We start from the raw sequence: 27,110 nt of genomic DNA on the forward strand, positions 1-27,110 counted from the left end.
TATTTTATTTTATTGTACTTTATTAATCTGATTAATTGTATTGTATTTTATAAAACTCATTTTATTTTGTTGAATTGTATTCATAATATTTTATTTTATTGTACTTTATTAATCTGATTTAATTATATTGTATTTTATAAACCTCATTTTACTTAATTGTATTTCATAAATCCAATTTTATTTTATTTATTTCATCAATCTCATTTTATTTTGTTTTATTATAATTATAATATTATATTTAATTGTATTAATCTTATTTCATTTAATTGTATTTTATTGATGTGTTTTATTCATCTCATATAATTTTATTGTATTTTAATTACTTTTTTGTATTGTTTTTTTTAATCAATCTAATGTAATTCTATAGTGTTTTATTCATCTTAATAGTTTTATTGTATTTTATACATTTATTTTAAAGTGTATTTTCACACAACAACAAAAAGTCTAGTTTTGTTTTTACATTGCAATTGTCAATAAATGTTTTTTTGATTCTGATTTTATCATAAATCATGCGTTAACAACAGAATTTCAAACTTTTACCAATTGTTCAACTTGTTTAAATATTAGAGAAGCATGTGCTAAAAGAAGAAAGGAAGAGCCACACTCAAGAGTAGCAACACACCAGGAGGAAAAGGGTGAATCTAGAGCCAGTTATGGAAATGGAGAAAGAGAAAAAGACCAAAAAGATCTTCAACAACCTCACATCTCTACGCAAAAGTTGTCGCGGCGGTAAAGCTGCCATGCAGGAACGAGAGTCAGAAATGAAGAAGCTGAAGTATGTTTCAACCTCAGAGAAAATAGAGCAGATTAATACATTTTCAACTGAAATTTAACGAAAAGCTGGAAATGCCTTAAAATGTTCCAAGTGGAAAGAAACTCTGAAATATAAGGAAGTGAGTTAAGGGTGATTTTTGTTATTTAGAAACGTCAAATACAGTGTGATGGCAACGGAGACTTACATGGACTGGTTAATAGATGTACTTGTTGTTCTTGGCCTTGAGTAGATATTCTGTGGGCTTTAGCCTCTATGGTATTATTCAAACTGGATATATTTGATTGTAAAAAAAAAAGTAATTCAAATAAATCGCAAATAATTCCTAATGACTGAAAATATTTTTCCTGTCTGTCTGTGAAAAAGACGTTGATTTGGTTGATGATGAAGCTGCTTGTGTCACTGTACGCTTTATGGCCCTCGCTTGTTTTCACACCATTCTTCTGAAAACCCTGGTTTAACAGGATCGACACTCAATCATTAAATGACCCTTTTGTTTCTCCTTATTCAGGTTCTTCAACATCACCATGCGGTCCACGAGATTTCTTATATCGCCAAGGACATCACGGACCATCGAGCCTTCGGTTACGTCTGCGGGAAGGAAGGGAACCATCGCTTTGTGGCGATCAAGACGGCTCAGTCGGTCAGTGCCTCTCCATGACTTTGCTTTACATAATAACCAAAGAAAAAAAATTCATGTTTTTTCTGAATCAATGGTGTGGTAAGCTCTGGCCCGGTTCTGTCGGAGCAGCGGCGACTGTTTTGTTGTGGAGTCTGGATCCAGCAAGGCTGTCTTTGTAGACATATTGATTTCCTATAGTGAGTCAATAAAGGTTTGAGTGTGTGTCACCGGATCTAATGGCAGATCCATCTTCAACGTGCCACAAGCTGTGCCCTGCTGACATGCAGGACTACACACTGTCAATTACACACACCCGCACACCACATGTGATAGTGTGCCTGCAGGTGTGACAACCATGTGATACCTGCCCTGCAAAACTGTTAACCCTGGTCCTGATGGACAGCTGTCAGGACTAGGGGTGTTAGAAAATATCATTATGTCGATATAAGGTAAGGTAAGGTAAAACTGCAGTGTTCTTCTTATTCACAATAATGCGACACCATTGGAACGTATTCATTAATTTTCATGCTACCATAGTTAAGTCATGGTTTCTATTTCAATTAAGTTAGTGTGCTATAATATAATTGGATTTTACTATCGATTATTATTATTATTTTGAATAAATAATGTCTATCTAATCTAAATATAAACACTAGTTATTGTGTCCTCTGCATGTAATTATGGGACTTGCATTGGTTATTGGACTCTTTTTTTCTATAACTAAGGTTAAGTCACCAAAAGAGATTTAACACAGAATTACCTCAATCAGAACTTCAAAATAAAAGCGACTATATCTTTAATTGGAAAAACATTGTTAGAATTTTAGGAATTAGAATTGACACGTAGCAGCTTCACTAAGTGGTCATAAAAACCTTTAAAACATTCCACTTTACAAATTACAAATGTATGTATTTTACATTCTCTAGTTGAAGTCATAGAGTTCATTATTAGAAACCTTGTTATAAAGTGTTTATGTCATATTTCAAGTAGATGATAAGCAACATTCACCGGTCTTATTTTAAGGTATAAAATAAACTATTCATATACTAGTGCCTGGACTTGGTCAAACTTAGACCTCAGTCAGATCCTCACGTTGCTGCTTGAAAAGTGCGATGGTAGCTCTGATATTTAAGCTAACAGTTGACTCTCCCTACAGGGAGATTTGCTACTTCTTTGTGCTGAAAGATAAATGTTGTTTTTATAGAAAAATACCTTTGTCTCTTTAACACTTTGTTAAAAAGCTATAGGAGTGATAGATGGTCAAATTGTTTAGGAGCGTGTTAAAGAGGTTCTCGATCTCACAAGGACAACATTTAACAAACACCATCCAACCATTATCGAAGCAACAATAGTTCAGTACTTCAGTTATACACAGGTTTAGACGATGTACTACAAGAAATGATACGTATTACTGGAAACCAGGTGTTATCTTAAATCATGTCAAAGAAACAGAAAGTTTGCCATCTGTATATTATTCTTGGTATGTTAACCTTGATAGGAAAATTGAATAAAAAGTCCTTGTGACTCATCCCAGGTCACTCAAGGCTGTAGTTTCCTATTGTTTATTGTTCCATAAAGGAGAGGATTTAACGACAGAAAGAAAATCTTCTCAGTTCAGATCGACTACAACCAGCGCTCGTCCACACATTCTGATCCATATGACTGCCCATGAACAACATTATGAAATGGTAAAGTGCTGATCGGATGAAGCACATCGGTCTTGAGTGAGTCTTGCCTGGAGGAACGCGGCGTATTGTTGCGCTACAGAGGCTTGTTCATTAGACCGTAACACAGGCTTTCTATGGCCATGCATTTTCTTTTCGTGGATCTGTTTTGATCATCAGGCACACCAGTTAAGATGAATAAGGACTGAGGAGATATCTATAGAGCACTTTGAAGAGGTGATGAACAGTAAGTTTTTTGCTGAGTCTAGGGATTTAAATCTTAAAAGTACTGGAGCTCAGCATATGAGCGAAATGTATTAATAGAATCTAACATCATATTGTAATTATTCACTATTAAAAGTGTTTTCTTCCAGCTCGGCTTCGTTCAGAGAAACCTTGGAAGTTTTCGAAGCACACTCTTCTCGTCTGTTTACGGGGGTTCGGGGAAAAGCCCACAATTAAATTGCACTTCTATTTTCAGACCATTAGTTTTGGAGAGGACAATCAGGGGAGAGGGAACTGGCGGAGACTTTAATTGGAACCAAACCACTCTGATGTCAATTAAACCAGCGACTCTGTCATCATCTGGACGACTTTGGCTGTTTTTCAACTCGCCAATTTAGAAGTCAACTCAATGTTCTATCAGAGGCGGCAAAGGCTTTTACTAAAGTGGTGTTCAAATAACTACAGATTTATTGAAAATTCTTTAATGACTAGAGGATTTTTCATACACATGGTAGAAGTAAGTAGTGATGTGTTGATGAGGCTTCATGAAACAGTTGACGAGGTATCATGATACAGTGTTTTGAAAGACCACTAGATGTCACTCTCTGCTTCATGCAGATCACACAATTATATTGGGAGGGCAAATGTAGCGAAAGATTTAAGCCAAAATAGGCTTTTATTTAAACGTATTTCAAATGGATAATTTAAATTATTTTAGAGAATAATTAATAAAATAATTTCCTTGATAAAATAAAATGTTTTCAAAGTGATTTTTTTTTAATTGTCATATTCCACTTCAAAAAATACATCTTCTAAATTCATATATTAATATATCTTTATTCATAACTGCTTTCAATTCAATATCTAAAAATTGTAAAGTCCTTTAAATTCAATATCAAATGTTGGTATAATAGTGCCACAAGACAATACCAAAAGAGTAACAAGCTAGTTTAACATTTATTTCAAAAATATGAAAAGTTATATTAAACTCTTTAATATTATGATGGCAATGATCTACTTCCATAAGGACCTTCCAGTGTTGCTGGTTTTGTTAGCTGTTAGCTTTCAGTCACTTTTGCTACTTTATAAAGACTAAAGCAACATCCTTTGATATAACAAAAAAAAAAGATTAAACAGAGACATACAATATATTAGATTAAACATAAACATGACAATAAATAGTAATATTGCTAATTTAATTGTGTAATTATATAATTTGAATAACAAAGTATTATATGATATTTAATAATTATAGCAATTTTTCATAGAAACACAGGAGAAATAGAAATGGGGGTTCAGAGGACAGTTGCTGATGTACATTACATACAAATATCTCAGCTTTTAGGTTTTAAAGAAGACATTTTTTTGTGTCATGGTGACTTCTTTCCAGATCATTTCCAGTTTAAAAAATGAACTTGAATGTAGCGTGAACATCAGCAACATTGAATTTAATCTATACTACAGATTCTTTTCTTTTACAGCGTATAGTATAGGATTTGAGAGAAATGTTCTGAAAACCAAATCTGTCCTTGCAGGTTGTATATGGTTGTGTCAGACCTTTATAGGAAGGTTTTGTGGGCGTCATTTGTCATACCTGCCAGTGGCCATGAATTAGTCATCTGTGCTGAGCCGAGGTGAACTTGTATCTGTGGCCTTATAAGCTGCCCGCTCATGCTCGAAGCTCCAGCTTGTTCACTTTTTACAGTTTGTCTGTATCAGTTGTTTGGGTGTCTCTGAGAAGTAAGGGATGAAAATGGGTTATTACTCATAATACTTCAGATCTAATTTTAAAGAAGTGGCCTTTTGTTCACGAGCCTGTTGCGGCTGACCGACTGTATAAGAGAAGTTAAAACTAGATGATGTCTGTTGGCAAAACTCCTTTTTTTTACCTTTGAAATACCCTTGAAATAACAATACATACTGTATTGATATTTTCATTCATATTTTGATTTTACAAATCATATTTTGGATCCATTTTTCTTACTCATCTAGTCTTTAGTTTACAAATGTCCATTTTTTGTTGTTGTTTCAAAGTGTTAAAACCTTTACAATCAATGACATTGACATTTCTGAAGTTGCCCCATTTGATCAAGTTAATATAAGCCAAATATGAACCGTGACATCATACTAACAGTTACTGATGTGTTGATGAGGCTTCATGAAACAGTTGATGATGTATCATGATACAGTGTCTTTATTTTGACCATTGATGTCACTCTCAGTTTGAAAATGATGCCAGGTTTCATTCATTCATATGAATTAGTCGATCATAATCAAAGATTATAAGGCAGCAATACTGATTTAAGTGCTTTTGTCGTTTACATTTCCACCAAATATAAATCTCTCTATATCTTAATCTGTTTTTACTACTTTAAACGTGTGAATTGTCTCAAAAATATTCGTTACTGAAGTAGAGAACAAGTTTATTTCTACTTTTAAACCTGCAGCTCAAATCCGACTGAACTCTAAATACTCTTGGTTGTGTCATTAAAAGCCCGAGTCTGTCACTAAACAAATGTATTGGTGTTTTCATAAGGCAACATAGCTGGAGCCTGCAGTGAAGGCGATGTCAGGAAAAAAAATGGTAATATCTAGTGTCAAAGCTGAGGTGACATGAATCTAGCAGAGCAACAGCAGTTCTACTTCTCGGCTCAGCGGGAGTAACAGTTTGTCCCACAGTGTCTGTCAGCAACAATATTCCGACGAGAACATCTAGCGGGAAGACAACACTTTAAACGCAGATCTTTATGCAAGACAGCGATGGGTCTGTGAACTCCAGCTGATCCGGTCAATAATAGATGATGTCTGAAATACTGTCTCGCTCGTGTTTCCAGTTGCACAGTGTCACTTTGGGATCTTTTCTTGTCCACGTCAACTGACTTACAAAACTGAAACACTGGTGATTGCTCCTGATGATAAGATTCCAGGGTTGAGTCAGTACTTGGGTGACTTAGGTCAGTCTGTCAAACTGAGCCTGAGAAACCTGGGTGTTGTATTTGATAAAGACATGTCTCTTGTTCGACACTGCAGAAAACTGACCAGAAACTGTTTCCTTCAACTGAGAATAATCTCTAAATTTAGGAAAATGTTGTCAGAACATGATCTGGATCTTGTAATCCATGCGTTTGTTTCTTCTCGTCTGGACTATTGTAACAGTTTGTTTTCATGTCTTAACAAGAAGAATCTGTCTCGTCTGCAGTTGATTCAGAACTCTGCAGTGATAATTCTGACCCGCTCAAGTAGAAGAACTCACATTTCTCCGATCCTTAAAACTCTTCACTGGCTGCCAGTTTCTTTCAGGATCAACTTTAAAATTCTGGTTCTTACTTTCAGAGCTATTCATGGTCAGGCTCCTCCTTACATCACTGATCTGATCCAGCCTTACACCCCAGCTCGGGCTCTGAGGTCTGTGGATCAGAATCTACTTATGGTTCCACGCACACGGTTCAGGACCAGAGGAGAGAAATCTTTTCAGGCTGTTGCTCCTAAGCTTTGGAACGATCTTCCTCTCTCTTTGCGCTTGATGGAGTCTACTGACTCCTTTAAGAAACATCTTAAGCAGTTCTATTTGTTCAGGCTTTTCCTTGATTTTCTGGAACTCATGTGTTGTTCTCAGTATTATCTTGATCTTTAAAGTATATACTTTTTTGAGTATTGTTTTGATTGTTAAAGCGCTTTGTGACCCTGGTCTGGAAAAGCGCTATATAAATAAATATTACTTACTTACTTACTTATCACTTCATTCTGGCCAGCTTGTTAAACGCACAGTTTTTAACTGATATATTTAGATTATAACAATTGAGATTATCCATCCTTATCAGATATTTAAAACACATCACTTTGCTCCAAACCAGTTTTCCTAGGTGTTTCCGTTGAGCTCTTTATTAAAAATTGCAATTTCTGCTGCACATCCAGCAGGCCAGTCGGGACAGTTTGGTCATTATAGCAAGTTCCGCTTCATTCAGTCCAATGCAGTCTCATTAAAATGTAAAAGAACATTTTGTGTTTCCGCTCTGATCCCCTGCCAGGATGCTGAAAAGTCAACATTTATTTCCAGTTTAATAAATATAATCTGGGTGAGTGTGTCCCAAAAGAAATACATCATTTAATTTCTCTACAAATTTTTTCATTTTTAAAATATGTCATTACAATTCAATTTTGTTTTTAACAGTTGACTGTTTAAATAACACTAGAAATTGGTTGATGAAACGATAGATGTGACTCTCAGTTCGAGGGGTTTCATTGAATGAATAGATCAAAGCCAAAGATTATAAAGCAGAGAGTGACATCTAGTGGTATTTTAAAATGAAAAAGATACCTCATCAGCTGTTACATGAAGCTTCATCAACACATCTCTAAATAACACTTTATAAGAGGAAAAGAAAAACAGGTCCCAGAAAATCACAATCAGTAACAGTGGTAAAGGAATTGCTTCTTTTGAACAGGAAGAAACCTTGATCATAACCAGACTCAGTATTCCTAAATTCGCAAAATAATCAGTTTTTAAAACTGGGTAACAAGAATAATCTCAGATACTTAACTCAGATATTTAGATTCTAAAGTAACAATTTTTGAGATTTGGCTGATTCTTTTCTGAGATGATGTACGACTGTTTTCACTTCTAGGCGGAGCCGGTGATCCTGGATCTGCGGGACTTGTTCCAGCTCATTTATGAGATCAAGCAGAAGGAGGAAATGGAGAAGAAGGCCCAGAAGGACAAGCAGTGTGAGCAGGCGGTCTACCAGGTAAGACCATCCACGACGGTTTACCTTCGGGTCCCACGGGCTCGTCTTTCCTGCCAACGCTAGACCTTATCAATGACAAACTTGAGCTCCACTTTGAAAACCACTTAGTCATCTCTGGAGATTCAAGACATTTTGAAGAGGAAAAAGAACAGTTTGATCAGTTTTTGGATCAGAAAGGATATTTAAAAATTAAACTATGAAGGTAGCTATTGAATGACTTCTGATGTCAGAGAACGGTCATCAAGCCTCAGACGATCCATCAGGTTCCTTCAGTGGCACCATCTCTCTCCATCTCATCTATTTAATTCCTCTCTCTCCGTCTCCCTCTGATGATGATCTGAAAGCTTTGGAAGCGGCTTTGCTACTCGCCCACTCTCTTGACTAACTCCTGTCTTCCTCGCCCCCTCTTCTTTTTCTTTCTTTCCCGCCGCTCACCCTGCAGACAATACTGGAGGAGGACTTGGAGGACCCCGTCTATCAGGTAACTTCCTCAGCGCTGGCTCCGCCAGCTGCACTCCAGCTTGCTCCTCTCTTGTGTGTGCACTGTGGGGGAGACACCCGAATAACCCCGAGTCATCAACTTATGTGTCTGTCTGCATGAATGAATCTAACACTTTCTTTTCTCGGTGATGTGACCCTGAGATTTCACCTCTTTATCTTGCTATTTTCTCCTCCTGTCTTCCCGTGCTGCTGATGTTGTAGTACATTGTGTTTGAGGCGGGACATGAGCCGATACGTGACCAATCAGAAGAGAGCATATATCAGGTACACACGAGCGCCACTTGCTTGTGTTTATCTTCCTATAGTTGTGTGTTTGTGTTTGCTGACCATGAAATGAAGGGGTTCGTCGCGGCCAGGAGAAGAGGTTCAGTCAGAGAGCTAGCCATCCCTGGGTGATCACCCGAGAGACCTCCGAGGGTTCTAGAGGGGGGGAGGTTGTGGTTTGTGTGGAAGGGATGGCGAGGGTTATTCCTGTCCCGTGTGGAAGGCGGACCCTCCTCCTCCTCTTCTCTCCTCCCATTCCCCTCTTTTCCCAAGGAGATGAAAGAAAGCGAGGGAAGGAAAGATTAATCACCAGCCTCTCGTTTGATCTTTAAATAAAATGGATTGAAAATAGAGCATGCCAGTGCACACACACACACACAACAAAATAACACGCATCGCAGCCAGGAGCACCCCCTCTTCCCAACACACACCATCCATAAGACACGCGAGCCTCCGCCAGCCTCTAGCCACAGAGGAGCTAATGTATGAATAAAGATGACAGTATGAGGAAAAATAAACAAGGCAATGAGACGAGGAGGAAAAATAGAGTTTTGACATCTTTTGAAGACTTGTGAGGTAAAGAAAGTAGCCTTTTGTCGCGCTCTGGATTAGGCAGAACCCAAGTGCAGGTGCGATAAACCAGAAGACGACAAAGTGAGCAGCAATTGTACACAATTCAATATCCAATAAATACAACAACGTAAGTCCTATACCTCCAATAGAACGAGTGTAATGTCTTAAATAATATGACTTCAATATCAACAAAAGAAAAAGTCAAAGATCTTCAATAGTATGTAAGTAAAGTTTAAAATGATCAATAGTACGACTCGAATATCTACAATAGTATTGATCCAATATCAACAATAGTTCGAATCCAACATCTACAATAGTACATATCCAATATCAAAAATAGTACGGGTTCAATATCTACAATAAAATTGGTCCAAGATCTACAATAGTGCAAGTGTTATACCTACAATAGTAAGAGTCAGTATATTTAATGGTACTAGCCCATTATCTACAATTGTACAAGCCCAATATCTCCAATAGTATGAGTCCAATATCTACAATAGTATGAGATTAATATTTAAAATAGTTAGTCCAATACATACAATAGAACAAGACCAATATCTCCAATAGTATGAGTCCAATATCTCCAATAGTATGAGTCCAATATTTCCAATAATATGATTCCAATATCTCCAATAGTATGAATCCAATATCTCTAATAGTATCAGTCCTATATCTACAATAGTATGAGATTAATATCTAAAATAGTTCACGTCCAATATATACAATAGAACAAGACCAATATCTCCAATAGTATGAGTCCAATATCTCCAATAGTATGATTCCAATATCTCCAATAGTATGAGACCAATATCTCCAATAATATGATTCCAATATCTCCAATAGTATGAATCCAATATCTCTAATAGTATCAGTCCTATATCTACAATAGTATGAGTCCAATATCTATAATAGTTCACATTCAATATATACAATAGAACAAGACCAATAACTCCAATAGTATAAGTCCAATATCCACAATAGTACAAGTCTAGTATATGCAGTAGTTCAAAAGGTATACTGTAAACAAAACAAAAAAACACATAAAAAACTCAAAGAAAGAAAAAGAAGCTATGACAAAGGACTCAGGTGATTAAAGTTGGTGGTCTTGATGCAGATGAATTCCCGCTGTGTGCCATTAGTCAAGCTGAAGGGAATAGACCGGAAGTGAAGAAAAATAAAAAAATAAATAAACTAGAGCGTAACACTTTCTCTAGAGTGTCAGGTCAAACGTGTTGTAATGAAGAATGATCTGTCCTATGCAAGAAAAAATCTACTTCCACTTGATTCATGCCTCGTGGAGTAAAGAGGACAGTCAAACTCTTCTTTTCTCAACCTGTTCTTCCACAAGTTTACTGAATATAAATTGAACTTCCGAGTCTTCGCTTGAGATTGGGACATGTCTTTTTTTGTTAAGCAATTAAAGTGGGTCAAACTACCCTGGTGAAAATGTCTATTTAGATAAAAGATAAGTGCTTAAAGGAAGAAATGAGCTAATATCAGTGAAGAAATATCAAATCAAATGACGAAAGATAACAGTTTAATTGATGGAGAGAAATCTAACTACAGGCACTTCTATTTGGGACAAACAGATACGGATAATAGGCAAGATATGTCCCTTTTTTAGGCAGTTTACCTCTTAATTACGACCTCATTATGACACAGATGAAGACAATATTTTAAGAAAGGCAGAACAGACTCACTTCTCGCAGAGGATGACATTCCTGCGTGTGACACGGAGATATTACATGTCTCCATGTGTGAGTTATTACACATCTGCGGCTCAGATAAGAAGCCTTATCCATCCTTTATTAGAGAGAAAGCGAGACCATCACCCTGAGGCTGATAGACTTTTGATTAGCCAAGTAGATGAGTTCTCACTCCACAGATTTTAATTCTGATTATCACCGCTCACGCACACACCAAGAGGCTGGTGATTGATTTGAGTCTGGCGACGGGTTTCCAGAGTCTGGGGCTAATGTTTGATTGACGCAGAAGTAACAGGATTTCTTGGTGTAGGTTCCCACCAGTCAACAGAAGGAAGGGGTGTATGATGTTCCAAAGCGCCACCCAGTGAGTCGACATTGTGTGTTCGCTGTGTCCCAGTCGCCTGCCTCCCCTGCTCAGCCAAACCTCTCAGTTGTACTTGTGTCGAGTCCTTGAGGAAAGTCTCGCTTTGACCCGGCGTGTCTCTTTGACTGAGAGGTTTGCTGGGACCCGGTGCTGTGACTGTGCATTGTGCTGTGCTGCTCCTGCACTTGTGCTGTTGTGGAAAGTTCTCGCGCTCTGGATGCCTGACCAGGCTCCGAAAAACTTTTTGTCAATGTGTCAATGACAGTTGAGCATGAAAGCATGGCCTTATATATATTTGTATATTTATTCAGTACAAACACACATAACACAAACAGGGTGTCCCCCCAAAAAATGACATCATTCTGTAGGCCAATAATTTGGGCGATTGTTGTTGTAATAACCTCCTATTTTGACAGCATGTGTAGAAATAGTTCAAGATTTTATATTTAATTATCCATTTTCTTTCATTTTTCAGCAAGCAGAGAAACTAAAACTAAGTAACAAGCTGACATTGGTCTGCAGAAAGTCCAGTGTTTAAATAGCGCCATGAAGATTGCCAAATTGCTGACAGCAGTGGGTCTCCGGACGTAGGGTTTAGGAACCCTGTGATATGTCATCATCAACATAATGTAAAGAATAAAGTTCTTGAAGAACTTCTGTGATTTAAAAGTTTGAAATTCCCAATCCCCTGAATGAGGGTTTGGCTTATGAGCCAACTAATGGAAATTAAACATCTCAAAACTTTCAGGCTTTAAAAGCGAAAGCGTCAAGAGTTCTGTGTTGACATGCTACACAAACCTAAGGAAGACGAGTTCAATAAAATGCTAAAGTTATTCATAGATGTTTCATTATTCATCTTCCAAGATGCAAAATGTCTTAACTTTGAGAGTGAACGACAAAAATCATTAAAAATGTTTCTATAAATTCTGTTTAAATTTGACACAAATTGCCAAAATGATTAGCCTGTGAAATGATATTTGGACCACCCTGTATACACACACAAAAACACACAAACATATGTTCATGCATGACCTTTTTCCTGATCGCTGGGAATTTTACATTTCGTGTCCACCATCTCCTCCATCCAGTGAATGTCTGATTTTGAATGACTTCATGAAGTCTCCAACTTGTTTATGCATCAGCTGAATTGTGAATCTACCGCACACTGTGTGTACATACAGCGTGTGTGTCTTATCTATAAGATCCAGTTATTGGCTGCCTCTATCAGCGGTTATAATAAAAGATGCCCTTGACCACTGTCGGGCCGGTGACGGCCATAACTCTGCCGCTCTCTATCTGTCCGTAAACATGCTGCCCGATACGATCTTGCTAGAGTCGCCGCCGCCAATATTGCGTGTATCCATTATTTGCTCTGGCAGTCCCTCATTTTTTAACTCCCCTTCAGCGGCACAACACTTCTGGCAGAGCTCCACACGAGTTAACTGGGATTTCCTCTCTACTTATTATCCCATATGCTTAGTTGAGACGCTCGCAGTCGCCACACTCTGTCTGCTCTCGGCCGCCCTCCACCACATGCTGTTTTTGGTTTTGTCTTCGTGTTGGCAGGTGCTTGAATGAGAGCAAATCCAATATTTCGCTCTTGTTGTTCAACCAATTGGACCGGTCCTTCATTCTGGGGTTTTTGGCATTTCAAGCGTCTTCTTTCTTCTCCCAGTCAGGCACAATGTGTATTTATAACCGAGCATCATAAGCCTGAATAAAAAGGATCACAGACATTCTAGACATTATCTTCTGACAGAGGGGCTTGGATTGTAATTTGAGGATAATTCGACTTAATTTCAAGATGAAGTCAGACGCTCTGGTGGTTGAAAAGTGCTGCTATGCTGCCCTCTATGGGCTGGAGCAACCACTGACGTTAAAAAACAACGATTATTTTTATTACAAGTCCAATAAAAATTAGGAATGCAATTTAAAATGAATGTATCCCATTCATATCTCGAATTATTATTTTTCTTATTATTAATGTCACCCTACATTTCAAAGGTGTATTGTTGTGTATTCAACACCAACATTATGAGCATCTTGTGAATCTTTTCAGCAAATTTTACACTCACAAAAGTTAACAAGTATATTAAAGTTAATTAAGTGATTAAAGTGAAAAATGAAAAATAACTATACAATTTGTGTCAACATTATGAAGTCATAAATTAAACCTATCCTTCTTTTGTTATTTGCCACTATAAGAGTTATGATTTATAAGCCCGTAGCAACATTAGCTTCAAATTTGCATTCTAATGTTTTAAAGTAGAATAGTTTGAGATAAATATTGTTTATTTCTTGCTAAAATCACAACTAGGTTATACATTTAAATATGTCAAGTACTTTTGTGCACCTCAAGTTATTAACATGATTTAAATGATGATTTTAAAAAACATTAAATTATTTGTATAACAATGTATGTTACTGTTCCTTTATATTTAAACTCATCACACACATCTATCACTTGGTAACATTCATCAATCCGAGAGCTTTTACTGTTCTTTTTCTTGGGCGAGGCACGATTGATAGCGGGGCGCGTTGTTTAAATGAGATGCCGTGAGAGTAAATGTGCGACACACAGCTCCGCATATTGGATGAAATGATAACGCGGACAGAAAACGCCACCTCCTGCCTAAAGCAATCTCTCCTGTTATTTACTCTGTCACCTTCTTAAATGATGACGGATCAATAAAACACACACAGACCTGCGCACAGACACACCAAGCGGCTTCAAACGACTAGAAGCTCCTGTGGGACTCCAGAGCGTTGAATCAACACATACTCACTACTTTGGGGGTCCCCCGGATCCAAGGGTCGGGAAGTGCCTGACTGAGGATTACACGGATCCACTGCCAAGAAGGTCCTGGGTTTGAATCCAGCTCCAGCCAACTCATGGAGACACAATGATTCTTTATGACCTTTTTATGTGTGTAAAAAAAAAATTCAGTTAAAAAGTATATATTGGAAACAATTATGTATCATGATACAGAAGCAACAATACAGTGTATATTGTGATACTGTAGGAACAAGGTTATGTTTATCATGTTGCTCGAGTACTTGACTCTGTTTTAATTTGTTGTGAAACCGAAATATGAAAAACATCCGCTTTAAAAGCTGCTGGACTATTGTATCCTCTTGTCCTCAGTCATCACCACGATCTCACTGGATTTCATTGTTCCTTAAGCTGCGGAGGACGTAATGACAGAAGTTAAATTGCTACACGTAAATGAACAAACTCCTGATATTTTTTTGTTCGAATTATTCTATTTTACACTCTGTTATCTCTATTTTACATTTTACATTCTATTTTATTTATTTAAAAAAAACATATAATTACTATGAAAAAAGTATGACTTAAACAAAAAAAATAAAAAGTAAAACCAATACATTATCTTAATATCTATATAGTGCCATCTAGTGGTCTTTTAAAATAAAGAGTCATGATACATCATTAGCTGTTTGGTAGCTTGGATACTACAACTGTGTGTGTATCACAAATATCTGAACATGCAAAAGGTTATTAATAGAAGTACAGCCAATGAATTGTGATATTTTTGATAACATTTATAGTTGTAACTTTTATCAAAAACTAGAAATAAACTAATGGTAGACAAGGATGGTATATCATAGTGATGGTGATGAAGCTTCATGAAGCAGTGTCATATTGTTTAGAGGTCAGTAGGTGGCACCATCAGTTTAAAATGATGTGATGTTTCATTAGAACAGTTGTTCAAAACAAAGGAAAATAGTGCAGGGACCACCATCTAGTGGACTCTGAAAACAACGACACGGCTTCATGAAGCTTCATCAGACCAGACCTAGTATATCATAGATCAAATGAATTCATTTGAAACAATATAATCTGTATAAAGACTATTTTACTATTAAAAATATTTCTAAAAACATGTTTTTTATAAAGAGTTAACATTTAATAATGGTGGTGTCGATCGTTGGACCAGCAGATGGATGGTTTTCTATTGGAACAAAGCAGCCTATTTTATTTTTCCATGTGTACTTATGTTTGTGTCGAAGCTGCCCAAAGATGTTCTAAGTAACACTTGGGTTTGTACCGTTAAATAAGACAGCAGACAGCGAAGACTAGAACATAATGTCCATCTGAAAATGCATCTTCAATGTATTAGTTCAATCACCTAAACTGCTGAAGTCCAGGACTCAAAGCACGTCTAGATGAAGTAAAAACGTAATCTTAACGGCGAGTGTGCGAGCGACACGGTCGTTGTGTTGGCACGTGCGTGTCCGTCCATGTGTACCGGGGTGATCCGTCATGGAGGTGGCATTAATTAAACGACTGCGTGGATTGTGTGCCGAACACATGTGCGCAGGTAATGAGTGTGTCCCCGGGGACGGCTAATTGATAGGTGCTGGCTGTAATGATGGAGATAAAGAGCCGGGCAGAGATCCGATAAGAGCAAGAGTGGCCATTGATGGCTAATTGGCATGACAAGAGAAGAAGGAATCAACTTGGAAATGAGCTGCAGGACGTGACCCTACCTGGTTATTTGATAACCAGGTCTAGTTGTCGGGGTTGACTGAAATACGGGTAACAAAGAGTTTTGTTTGTATAACTGCAGGAGAAAAATGGCGAGTACTTCAGCAGCTGATTAGTATTGGCCGTGCTGTTATTGTTCTTCATTATGTGCTAATGACGGCCATACTTCATACTTTAATCCTGATGAAAAACAAACCACTTAGCCTCTCTCCAGTGTTTGTGCCCTGCCGGACCAATCTGCTCATCAACGGATAGTCCTGGTGACATCCACTTGGCTCCTTAGGATCCTGCAACTGAAGCAGCCGGACTGGATCATTTAATTCTCACTTATAACTCCTCGCTTTCTAAAACTCTTGGATAGATTGAGTTTCCCTGAGTACTGTGTCCAGTTGTTATGTTCTCCGCATGAAGGCAACGGTTATGGAAGTATATCAGTACCATTGGAATATTGAAAGGTTGAGTTTTACAATTTATTTTAAAATCTTCATTTTATTTTTTAAGCTAAGTGTTTCTTGCTTATAATTTTAATTATTTATTTTGTTTTTGTAAATTAAAATGATTTCATTTGGTTGAATGTGGTTGAATTTGGTTGAATTTGGTTGAATTTGTTTTTCTTTAGTAGTTCTATTAAAATAAAAAATATTTTCAAAATGCATGTATATATTCTTATTTCAATAATTTAAAAAAATATATAGATGTTTTCCATTTGTCTTTTAAATCAATATTAAAATGTTGGTACAACAGACAATACTCAAAGAGTACCGAGCTACTTGAATGAACTTTCAGCCAATCATGCGACGCGCAGGCGATCATGTGACGACGTAGGTGAACTGGCACCTCAAATCTTAATTTTAAAAATTAAGAGGTTTTTTTTGTTTTTTTATAGGAATTAAAATCAACTTTTCAATATAGGCATTATTTGTATTAAATGATTTGGATCCAAGAACATACAGAGGTTACTTGATAATAATACAATATTTTTTCAAAACAAAAGACAGAGATAATCTACAGAACTAGTGTAGCTGGAAGCTAATACATGAATGACAGATTTTTTTCCCTTAATTGTGTGAAATATTATGGTAAATGAATACAAATTGACTTGGGGAAAGTATATCTCAAATGGAACTATCACACAAACAACTACAAACCCATTGTCAATTTTAGGAATGTCTAGGAAAGTCTATAAACAATTCTTACACTATTATTTTACTATGTTTCCTTTTCTTTGCCTCTACTTGTGTATCCAAGTCTTCTAACCATGTGTGTGAGAGACATTCACTGTCATCTAACTCTTCCAGCATGTTCATAAAACCACCCCTCATCTTCACCATCCTTCCCCTCACGACCATCATCATCCTCATCTTCATCAACCTCAAGAAAACGCTGCAGTGAACCTCATGGACTTAGAGGTTATACCGCAGGTAAGCTGTTATTCTGATTCATCGAGGCTTGACCTTTGCACCGCACGGTCATCAGTGTCCTCGCGTGACCCTTCGTCTTCTCCACATGTTTTATCAATACTGTAAGATGCAGGTGTTGCCATGGTAACTCCAGAGAGTTAGCGCTCAGAGATGGATTTAGTTTGGCATTCGAACGTCTCGGTTTATTCCACACTCCAGCAGCTCGGGTCGGAGGTCCAGTGAGGGCTGGGCTCGATGACAAGCCTCTCACCAGCACATTATTAAAGCTTTCATAACATCGCGTTACTAACTTAATCCCACCGCACACGTTAGGAATATCAAGTCCAAACACCGAACCATTTTTGGACAGAATGTCTCTAAACATACGACTTTCTCCAGCAGCGATTTCTACTGTTGGAGGAACATTAACTACGGCTCAGACTCCAGAACGTTTCTCTAGGTATTTAGCCTCAATGTTAAGTGTTGAATCAATGTGTTATTGGAACCATGTGTCACAAACGACTTTGTACACTAGTACATAAATATTACACACACACAATTATAATAGTAATTGGATGTTTAAAAAAATATGTACGTTTTTTTGTAATCGAAATAATAAATAACTTTTTGTATTATGTTTATAAGAGAGAATAAATTATAAAGAAGTGACAATAAATCCGTACTGATGTGAGTATTTTGATGGTAAAACATCCAATTATGTTAGATCATCTTTTTTATTATTATTATTACTTAATGTTTTATTTTTACGTTATATTTTTCCGTGTTTTAATTTGCATTCAATTCATTGAAACATACTACGTATAAATCATGAAATTAAAACGTATTATAGACACTATATTATTACATTATTAATATTATTTATTTTAATGTATTTTGCCATACAATAAACAAATAAAACAAAAAAAATACAAGCGGAAACAAAGAACCTTTGTTGTTACTATTTAGAGTTAAGTTATGAATAACAATTAAAAACATAAACATTTTAAGTAGGAGCTGTAGTTGTATTCTGACCTCATGAGGGCCACATGAACACGATCAAAGGGCCACATCTGGCCCACAGACTGCATTTTTCTTTGGTTTACAAGCCACTAAAAATTGTGTAACAACTAGATTTTCATTTGGTTTAAGTATTTCTCGTTTATTTTTATGTTTTATCACAAGTTAATATCACGATATTTCACAATTACATTGTTTGAAACTTCAGTGGTTCATTAAAGTGACTTTTACCGTCTCGAACCCAGATGGCACATGAAAGAGCAGAGAAGTAAGATCAAGTGTGAGTGCGTGAGAGAGCGAAGATGTTCCTTGAACATTCATTATCTCTGCAGAAATTATCTGCATCCATGATTTATGTAAATCTCTGACCATGTATTCAGGGCTTACGTTCTTTAAGCCGCTAAAAATAGTCTCCGTCGCTCGGCTCTGGCCTGAAGATATTATTAATGTGCACAAAAAAAAGCGGGAGATAATGTCGTAGGAAACTATGAAACAGAACAAATTCAGATCAAGTGTCTTTGATAGCTGGTCCCTGCGAGGCAGACGCCGGAGCACAAATGAGTTGTAGACGCCTGGAAGGGCGATGAAGGGGGTTTAGAGAAGGGGCGGCTTCCTCTGAGCAGGTGAGCAATTGTCTAGGGAGGTTAATGTTTCAGGTATTCATTATAATCTGTAATAATCTTAATTGAAAAAGAATAATAAATATTAAAATCTCAGTTTAAATCTAAATAACACGGGTCAAATTGGGCCCGGGGGCCAAATAACCTGCTTGATGTTTAGCATAAATCAAAGTAGATTCATGTTCGTGTTGATATTATGACCTTTTAGGATGTGTTTCAGATAAGATAAGATAAGGATATTATATCAGGAGTTACACAGAGACTTTCAATGAGAGTAAAACTGGCGTTACGATAGATTAAAGGCACCAAAATTGACAATATTGCCCTTTTCCACACTTCCTGTAACAGACATTTTGGTAGATAAATGGTCGAGGCCAATCGCATTTACTTTAGGGGCCACATTTAATACTGTGACTGTTGTTAGGGGCCGTCAAGCAAAAATAAAGGAGCAAAAAGTGAAAATATAATGTTACTGCGACGAAAAAAAGAAATCTAATAAAACCAAGTTAAATATGCAAACTTTAAATCTGAAATAAAAGCTTTTTCTCTGAAATCCTTTTCTAAATATTTACTTAAATCTGTCTGAGGGGTAATAAAAACTCACAAAAAGTCTCACAAAAAAACGGTGTCGTCATATTTAGAGTTTAGCTAGTAATGAATATCAAATTCTTAGTTTCTTCATGATCTTGACATCAATCCAGTCTAAGGGCCACACTCTGAGCAGGTATACATTTTCCAAACTCCTTGATTCATGCTCATCTCATGTCATTATTCATGTCTCCACCTCCCGCCTCCACGTCTATGATGCTGCTCAGCGCTCAGGTAGGACACACAGGAAGTGATGCTGCATGTGAGGTGCATGCTGCTGTGAAACGCCTCCGTTTGACCCCGGGGACCTCCTGCGTTGTCGCTGACCATCTGTTTCTCCCTCAGAATTTAAACCAGTTAGAGATTTTCGGAGACATGTCCACGCCTCCTGACATCACCTCGCCGTCGGTGAGTATCCCACGCATTTGTGACGATGCTTCTTTTTCTAATCCATCTCAACCTGATCAGACCCCGGCCTCTCCTGCAAACACCCTTGACCCCTCGCTGGGTCTGCAGCCGCCCACTGAGCTGTTCGCTCCCTTCAACCCGGCGTCTGTGCCCTCAGGTAGGACCTTCGTTCGGCTCCATGAGGGAGATAGAGAATCAAACAGGGATTCAGTGGGAAGAGAGAGAGAGTCGTAATGAATAGAAGGAATAAAGATGTTAACAAAGGAGAGGAAAGGTGTCGTCGGATGTGCGTCGAATATGAAAAGCGTCATTAAAGCTGCTGCCAGGATGTTGCTGATTCACTCCATGCTCAGAGGAAAAGTAATAAAACGTGTCCAGACGATCAGAGTGTCTGGATCCTCAGAGAAGCTCCTCCTACTAACCTCCAGCTAACACCAGAGCAACCCGAAGCTTTAAATATGATGAACTTTATTTTTTTTTAAATGCTGGCTCCTACAAAGTTTCTTAATGTACCTGAAAAAAATGAAAATTGATTATTAAAGCGATATCTTAATATGAATGGTTTATGATTAAATGCTCTGATGCTGATGTAATTCAGCATTTCAAACGTTTTTAATTGAATTGTTGTTTACTGTTACTATAACATTCTTATTTTTGAATACTTGCATTCAATATTTACTATATTAAAAGATTGCATTTTTATTAATAATTGAATTTGATACATTTTTTTTGAATGATTAAAAAAAAAAATTGTCTAGACTGAATATTTTTAATATTTGCCTTTTTAATTCAATATAAAATGTTGGTGTTGACTTCATTGAACTCTCTGCCAATCACGGGATGCACAGATGATCACATGACTTATCGATCAAGTCGTTTTTTTTCTGGTGGCGCTATAATACAGACATGTATGTCGAATTTAAAAGGCTACGCATTATAAAAAATGAAATGCATTTTTGAAATATTGTATTGTAAAGTTATCATTCGAAAATAATTGTTCAATTATTGAAAAAAAACGACTTTAAGCTTTTAAAATACAAATAATTTAATTTGTTTATTCAATTAAAAGTAATGAAACATTTAAATAAATAAATATTTTAATTAAATACATGTGTATACATTATATATAAGCTTTAAAAAAAAGCACAAGTTCACATTTAATTAAAAAGCTTTGCAAAATTCAACCGTTCAAGTGATGGCACTGATAAACTTCCATACTTGACCTGCAGAGACTTTGTTGCTGATTAAAGTCGTATCTTAAAGTCACGCTCTTGTGTTGATGGAAAAAAGGTGAGTTCACTGGAAGCAGATGAGGTGGAATATCTTCAAAAAAAAGAGTTTGAGAAGAGCTCCTGTTGATGAGTCGTTTTAATGAGTGCTCGTCTCTACCTTCCTGCTAATGACCGTCCTCCGGCTAATTATGAGTTCCAGCCGCACCATTAGCAGAGAACACATTAGCTTCAGTTCTCTCTCACCGTCCATCTGCTCTCGCTTACCAGGTTATGTGACCATGGGAGCCGTGCCGCCCGGACACTGGTCCCAGCAGTTCGCTGCTCAAACCCCTCTGGCCTTCGGGGTCCAGTCCCCTCTGGGTCCGGTGGCTCAAGTTCTGCCTGGCGGTCAACCTCTGATCTGGGGTCAGGCCAACCTTTTCCCGGCGACGCAGCAGCAGTGGGCCGCCATGGCAGCCGGAGCCTTCTCCCCGACAGCCTACCTCCCTGCCCAGCCCTTGGGCGGTCTGCCGATGTTCCAGACCCTCACCACCGTCGCCACGGTGACGCCGGCGGGCGAGACGCACTCAGGTGCTGCAGGTCCCTCTCCTTCGGCGGCGTCGAGTCCGCAGCACAGCGAGCGTGCCAAGCAGCTCGGCAAGGAGATGTTTAAGGTATCGTAGTATTGTCCAGTACTTGACACACATGAAGAAACTGAAATATGTCCAAACATCAGCTTTAAAAGCTAATGGAGTTGACTGTATCCTCTCGTCCTCAGTGATAGCCATGATCATACAGGATTGAAATATTATTTTAGCTGCAGAGGATGTAAAAAATGTATTTAAAATATAATGTTTTGTTTAACATTGAATTATAAACCATAAATGAAAAATTAAATATGATTTGACTGTAAAAAAAACTAAAACATTTACAATTATTTTTTTGTTAAATCGGTACAGTGCTGTAGAATAATCGATGAGGTACCGTGAATAAAGTTGACTTTTAGACATCTATTTTTGGATGTCAGTGAAATACTCTCCATAGTATTACCTCTACAAAGTAATACTACGGAGCCTTGTGGAGTAACACCACATGACCTCATGCAGTAATACTACATAGCCTTACCTAGTAATACTTCAGTGCCTGAAAGATTAATACTAAGGAGACCCACGCAGTAATACCAGGACACCTTGCTTGGTAATACTTTGTTGCCTTGCCAAGTAATACTCTTGACCCTCAATAAATAATACTATGGAGCCTTGCGGAGTAATGCTACAAATCCCCGTGCAGTAATAATACAGAGCCTTGCTCAGTAATAATTTGTAGCTGTGTCCAGTAATACTATGTAGCCTCAAAGATAAATACTACAGAGACTTGCAGAGTTATACTAGAGGGCCACGCAGAGTAATCCGACATAGCCTCACGCACTAATACTACTTAGTCTATGCTAGTAATACTATGGAGCCTCAGGGCTAAATGCTACGTAGCCTGGTGGAGAAATTCTACTTAGCATCGGGCAAGTATACTACGTAGTGTCTCACAGTAATACTGCACAGCCTTGAGGAGTAAAATTAGTTATACCTCGTAGTCTCGCGGATTAATACTGCGGAGCCTCCCAAAGTAATACTACGTAGTCTTGCGCAGTACTACTACGAACCCTCTGGGTGTAAGTCCAAGCAGAAGTAATACATAAGATGCACCCGATTATAATGATTTATTTTTGAGAAAATGATTGTAATTTACGTGCCTTACAGCCTAAAAAACCAGACCTGAGCCAGTAGAGCAGTGTGCCAGATCTTCCCAGACACTTTCCAAGTGTGATCAATTGTGTTAAAAGATAGCTTGACCTATTCATCAGACGTTTCTGTTAAGAATGATGAAACAATGCTTTGAGTCCGGATTAGAAGATTTACAGCAGGTGTGTGTCTGTTCTACCCTCAGGACTTTCAGCTAGCGAAGCCTCCGGCGATGCCGACGAAGAAGTACGAGCAGCCGAGTCTATCGAGCACATCGGACGCGTTCAGCTCGTACTTCAGCCGCGTGGGCACGGCCCAGGACACGGACGACTGCGACGATTTCGACATCTCCCAGATGAACCTGACTCCCGTCACGTCCACGACGCCGTCCACCAACTCCCGTGAGTGTCCGTCGCTTCCGAGGCTCCTTCAGCTCCATCCTTCTTTCTGAATCCTCCTCTCTCCTCAGCGCCCACCCCGGCCCCTCGACAGAGCTCGCCCTCCAAGTCCTCGGCCTCCCACGTCAGCGACCCGCCCACCGACGCCACAGACCCCCCGACAGACGACTCGTTCGGCGAGGCCGAGGGCAGCCCGAGTCGCAGCGGAGAGGAAGACGCTGTAAGTTTTTAGAAAAGTGTTGGTCAATATTGGCCAGATGAAGATGAGTCGCCTCTTCTCTGCTGTGGAAATAAATGTCTATTCAGGACGAGCATGAAAGGTAATAATAGAGAAAGTGCAAAAGTGACTAAAGCTCTTTAAAATTAAAATTAAATGTTAGAGATATCATTTTGAGTTCAGAATGATATTAATGAAGATATTATATAACAATATATAACAAAGAAACCATTTACCTTTAACAGCGTTTTAAAAGACGCTTCTTAAAGAAAAGCATTATTACGCTTATGTTTATTATTGATACAGTAATACATTTTAGGGGCATGAAAAATGCCATTTTTATATAATACTTGCAAAATCCATATACATTTTAATTAGACCAAATAGTTTTGAGGATGTTGACGCCCTGTGTGACATTCTTGTGCAAGAAATATCGTTATTTTATTCCTTTATTACTTCAATTATATAATATAAAGATGATTAAACAGTGGAAAGGTTACAACTCTACTTGTAAAAACTCGGCATAATATTATGTTTATAATAATAGGTATAATATTATGTTTTGTATGGGAAAAAAAAGATCGTAAAAAGATGATTCAATAACTCTCGAAAATGTAAAAATATTTTTAATTAATAAAAACTGTGCGCAGAGAGGTTTGTAATGTTTGTATGTTTCCATATCATTGTAACTATAAATCTACACTTCTTTTTGTAGTTTTTACCAAGAACACGGACGACTTTTAAAGTCGTACATAGATTTAATACAAAATATTTATCCACTTTTTTTTAATATTTGAATCTGAATTCTAAATGGAGACTATATTATCTGTTATGGGATGTTTCATATCAGGTGAGTTTGAGACAGTAATAGACAAAATTGTTACCCAAAAAAGCAGAAATCTATAGTTCAATCTTCTAAATGTAATGACAATATAAAAAATCCTAAACTTTGGACTTCACTTAAAGACGTAGAGCTGGATAAGATCATCAATACATTAATTGAAACTCTATTAAAGCTACATTAAAAACCGTGCTGACCAAAGTCCCTTCAGTGACCTTCAGAGAAGAAGGAAAAAAACAAACCCCCCCACTGCCCTTTCCCTCCGTCTCTTTCTCTCTGTAAACCTCAAACTTGCTTCTCTCTCGCACTCCTGTCCGGGCGTGAAAGGGGGTTTTTATGCCTGCAGCTGTGCTATTATTGAGCAGAAAAAAAACATATTTATGTGCAAAAAGGACTTTGCTGAAAATGTCACCGGGCTTAAAAAACACATAAGCTTCGCACAACTTGTCCAAGTGTGCTTCTGTGACGGCAGCGAGCGGTGAAAAGGTTACGACAGGAAAGATGGAAATAACGCCTCACAAGTTCTCTGAGGTGTGAAAAGCAAGATTGCGAGAGGAGAAGAAAAAACAAGCGATCGATGGAAGCGCCACAGAGAGTTCTGAGCTAGTCCTACGTGTTCTTGTAATTGTGTATAATATAGAAGTATTTTGTCAGAATATTGAATAGATTTAAAAACATTTAATTTATTTCCTTCCGTTTTTAAATAATTTAATTATTTGGTTTCTGTAATAAAGTGTTATGATATTTTTTGATATAATTTAATTTAAAATATGTATGTTTTCAAAATGTTGTTTTTTCTACAGTTTGATATTTTAATTACAATAATAAAAAAACTGTATCATAGCTGAATTTTTAATCTTGAATTTCTGAAAATTCTATACTTTTTTTAAATGCAGAACCATTTTAATTCAATAAAATGTAAGTCAGTGACGTGCGGTTCATGGTTGGTGAGGCACTGACTCCTTGAGTGTCAGATTTATAAGTAAATAAACCCAAAAGGAAAGCTTATTCAATTGGCTACTGGTTATGTCATATCTCAACCAAGGCAACTAAACGTATCTGTGAGCATTATTTTGGCGACATTCAGAGATAGACATCAATTGCATGTATCAACGCAGTTTGTGATGGTTTGCGCATTAAGAGGCACTTCCTCACCTGCCTCCCCTGACTGCACGTCCTTGATGTTAGTATAATAGTTTCATTATGAACAATTATTTTTATACAATTCCAATAATTAAAACATACATTTTCTATGTTTAAGATGTATTTTTTTTATGGCCATTTAAATTCAATATAAAAATGTAATACCTTGCAGTGCAATTATTAAAAGTACTAACATTATTTTTGTGTTGTAAATACTATTATTGAATTAAAATATCAAACCAAATGTGTAAATAAATTCTAAAATATAATATGTATTTTGAAAATATTCAAATTGTTTTAATTAAATGATTTATAAAAATGTCAACCTTTCAGATTACAAATTCTTGAATTCAATTATTCAATAAAAACAAACTCAACCTTGAATTCCAAAAAATTGAATTATCGATTGAATTATTAGAAACGAGTCAATGCTTAAAATAACAAACAATATTTCAATACAAAATTCAAGTTTAAAATATTATAGTGAGATCCCTCATATGAGTAAAGATCTTCTTCCATCCAGGTATTTTGATGAAGATAATAAAGAAGCAGCTCTTCTAATGCTGAACATGAACTTTTTCTGATGTATTACTTCTTCCTTCTTCTTCTTCTTCTCTCTCTTCTCTTTTCTTTTCTTGACCTGTATCTTCCTCCTCCTCTTCCTCTTGGTCTCCAGGCGTGTGTGTCTGGTTCTCCCTGCCCCAGTGAAGCCGCTGAGCCCAGCGCAGACCAGGCCAGTCCCGAGGCTGGGAGCTAGAATGCAGCAGGGCAGGGTAGGTATCTGCTCCCCCTCTCCTCTCTTCCCTCACCCTGTGGGTGACTACTTCTGTTCCCTTCCTGTGGAGTCTTGTTCCACCTGCACATCTGTTGCTTCTATGGTTGTTATTTTTTCTCCTCAAATCTATAAAGTTTTCATGCATGACCCCCCTCCCACCACCTGTGACGTCCTGCCTTCGCCTCATGTCACACGTGTGAGTGCCGATAGTGTGCGACAGCCAATCAGAACGGGTTCGCCTCAGTGAACACAACGTCTCGTGGGATTCTGCCGAGGTCGGCAATATGCTGATCCGGGATGTTTAGTTTAATATAAACATGATGGCCGCTGTCATTCGCAGCATTATGAATGTTTGACTCGGTCAGAAGAAGATTTAACTTATAGTGACGAAATCCACGCTTGACTGGACACATTATTTTCAATTCAACCTCACTCTTTCCACACTCGCTTCAAGAGTTGTCTCTTTAAAAATATAGAAGGGCACTGAGGCAGCACATACCTCCGTCAAGGAGCTCATTTCACACGACTTTATAGAAACAGTATATTTTGTTTTTTTCCCTTTTGATTTGCTAGTAGAGCAGCAACAGTTAGAAACCATACAAGTTAATGTTTTTTGGGACTTTTTTTTATTTGTTTATTGAACTATATCAACATTCCCTGAAATCGATTTTTGAGTCACAGACACACGTAGAGTGTAAAGAGCACGTGTTCCCAACCCAAGGCCCGGGGGGGCAAATATAGATTCACTTTCATGCTGATATTGTGAACTTTTAGGATAACAGTGACTAAGAAAATAAGTCTTACAGAGTA

The 27,110-nt window shown here is 37.5% G+C and overlaps 1 protein-coding gene across 6 annotated transcripts in view; it reads left to right on the plus strand.

Annotated features, from left to right (window-relative positions):
- dab1a (DAB adaptor protein 1a) overlaps positions 1–27,110 on the plus strand; it is a 93,194-nt gene that overhangs the window by 61,556 nt on the left and 4,528 nt on the right. The window contains exons 5-15 of one of the 6 annotated variants that reach the window (XM_087785185.1): positions 1,284–1,415; positions 7,909–8,028; positions 8,471–8,509; positions 8,731–8,793; positions 11,383–11,436; positions 19,917–19,979; positions 20,040–20,136; positions 21,479–21,864; positions 23,132–23,327; positions 23,396–23,544; positions 26,202–26,298. In XM_087785185.1, coding sequence (XP_087641311.1) covers positions 1,284–1,415; positions 7,909–8,028; positions 8,471–8,509; positions 8,731–8,793; positions 11,383–11,436; positions 19,917–19,979; positions 20,040–20,136; positions 21,479–21,864; positions 23,132–23,327; positions 23,396–23,544; positions 26,202–26,282 — 1,380 coding nt within the window. In that variant the 3' untranslated portion in view covers positions 26,283–26,298. Of the gene's footprint in view, positions 1–1,283; positions 1,416–7,908; positions 8,029–8,470; positions 8,510–8,730; positions 8,794–11,382; positions 11,437–17,244; positions 17,368–19,916; positions 19,980–20,039; positions 20,137–21,478; positions 21,865–23,131; positions 23,328–23,395; positions 23,545–26,201; positions 26,299–27,110 lie in introns of all 6 variants that reach the window. The other 5 variants (XM_087785188.1, XM_087785186.1, XM_087785187.1 and 2 more) reach the window with 5 other exon arrangements.

This window comes from Callionymus lyra, chromosome 2 (genome assembly GCF_982586985.1).
Source record: "Callionymus lyra chromosome 2, fCalLyr1.hap1.1, whole genome shotgun sequence".
NCBI classification, from domain to species: Eukaryota; Metazoa; Chordata; class Actinopteri; order Syngnathiformes; family Callionymidae; genus Callionymus; species Callionymus lyra.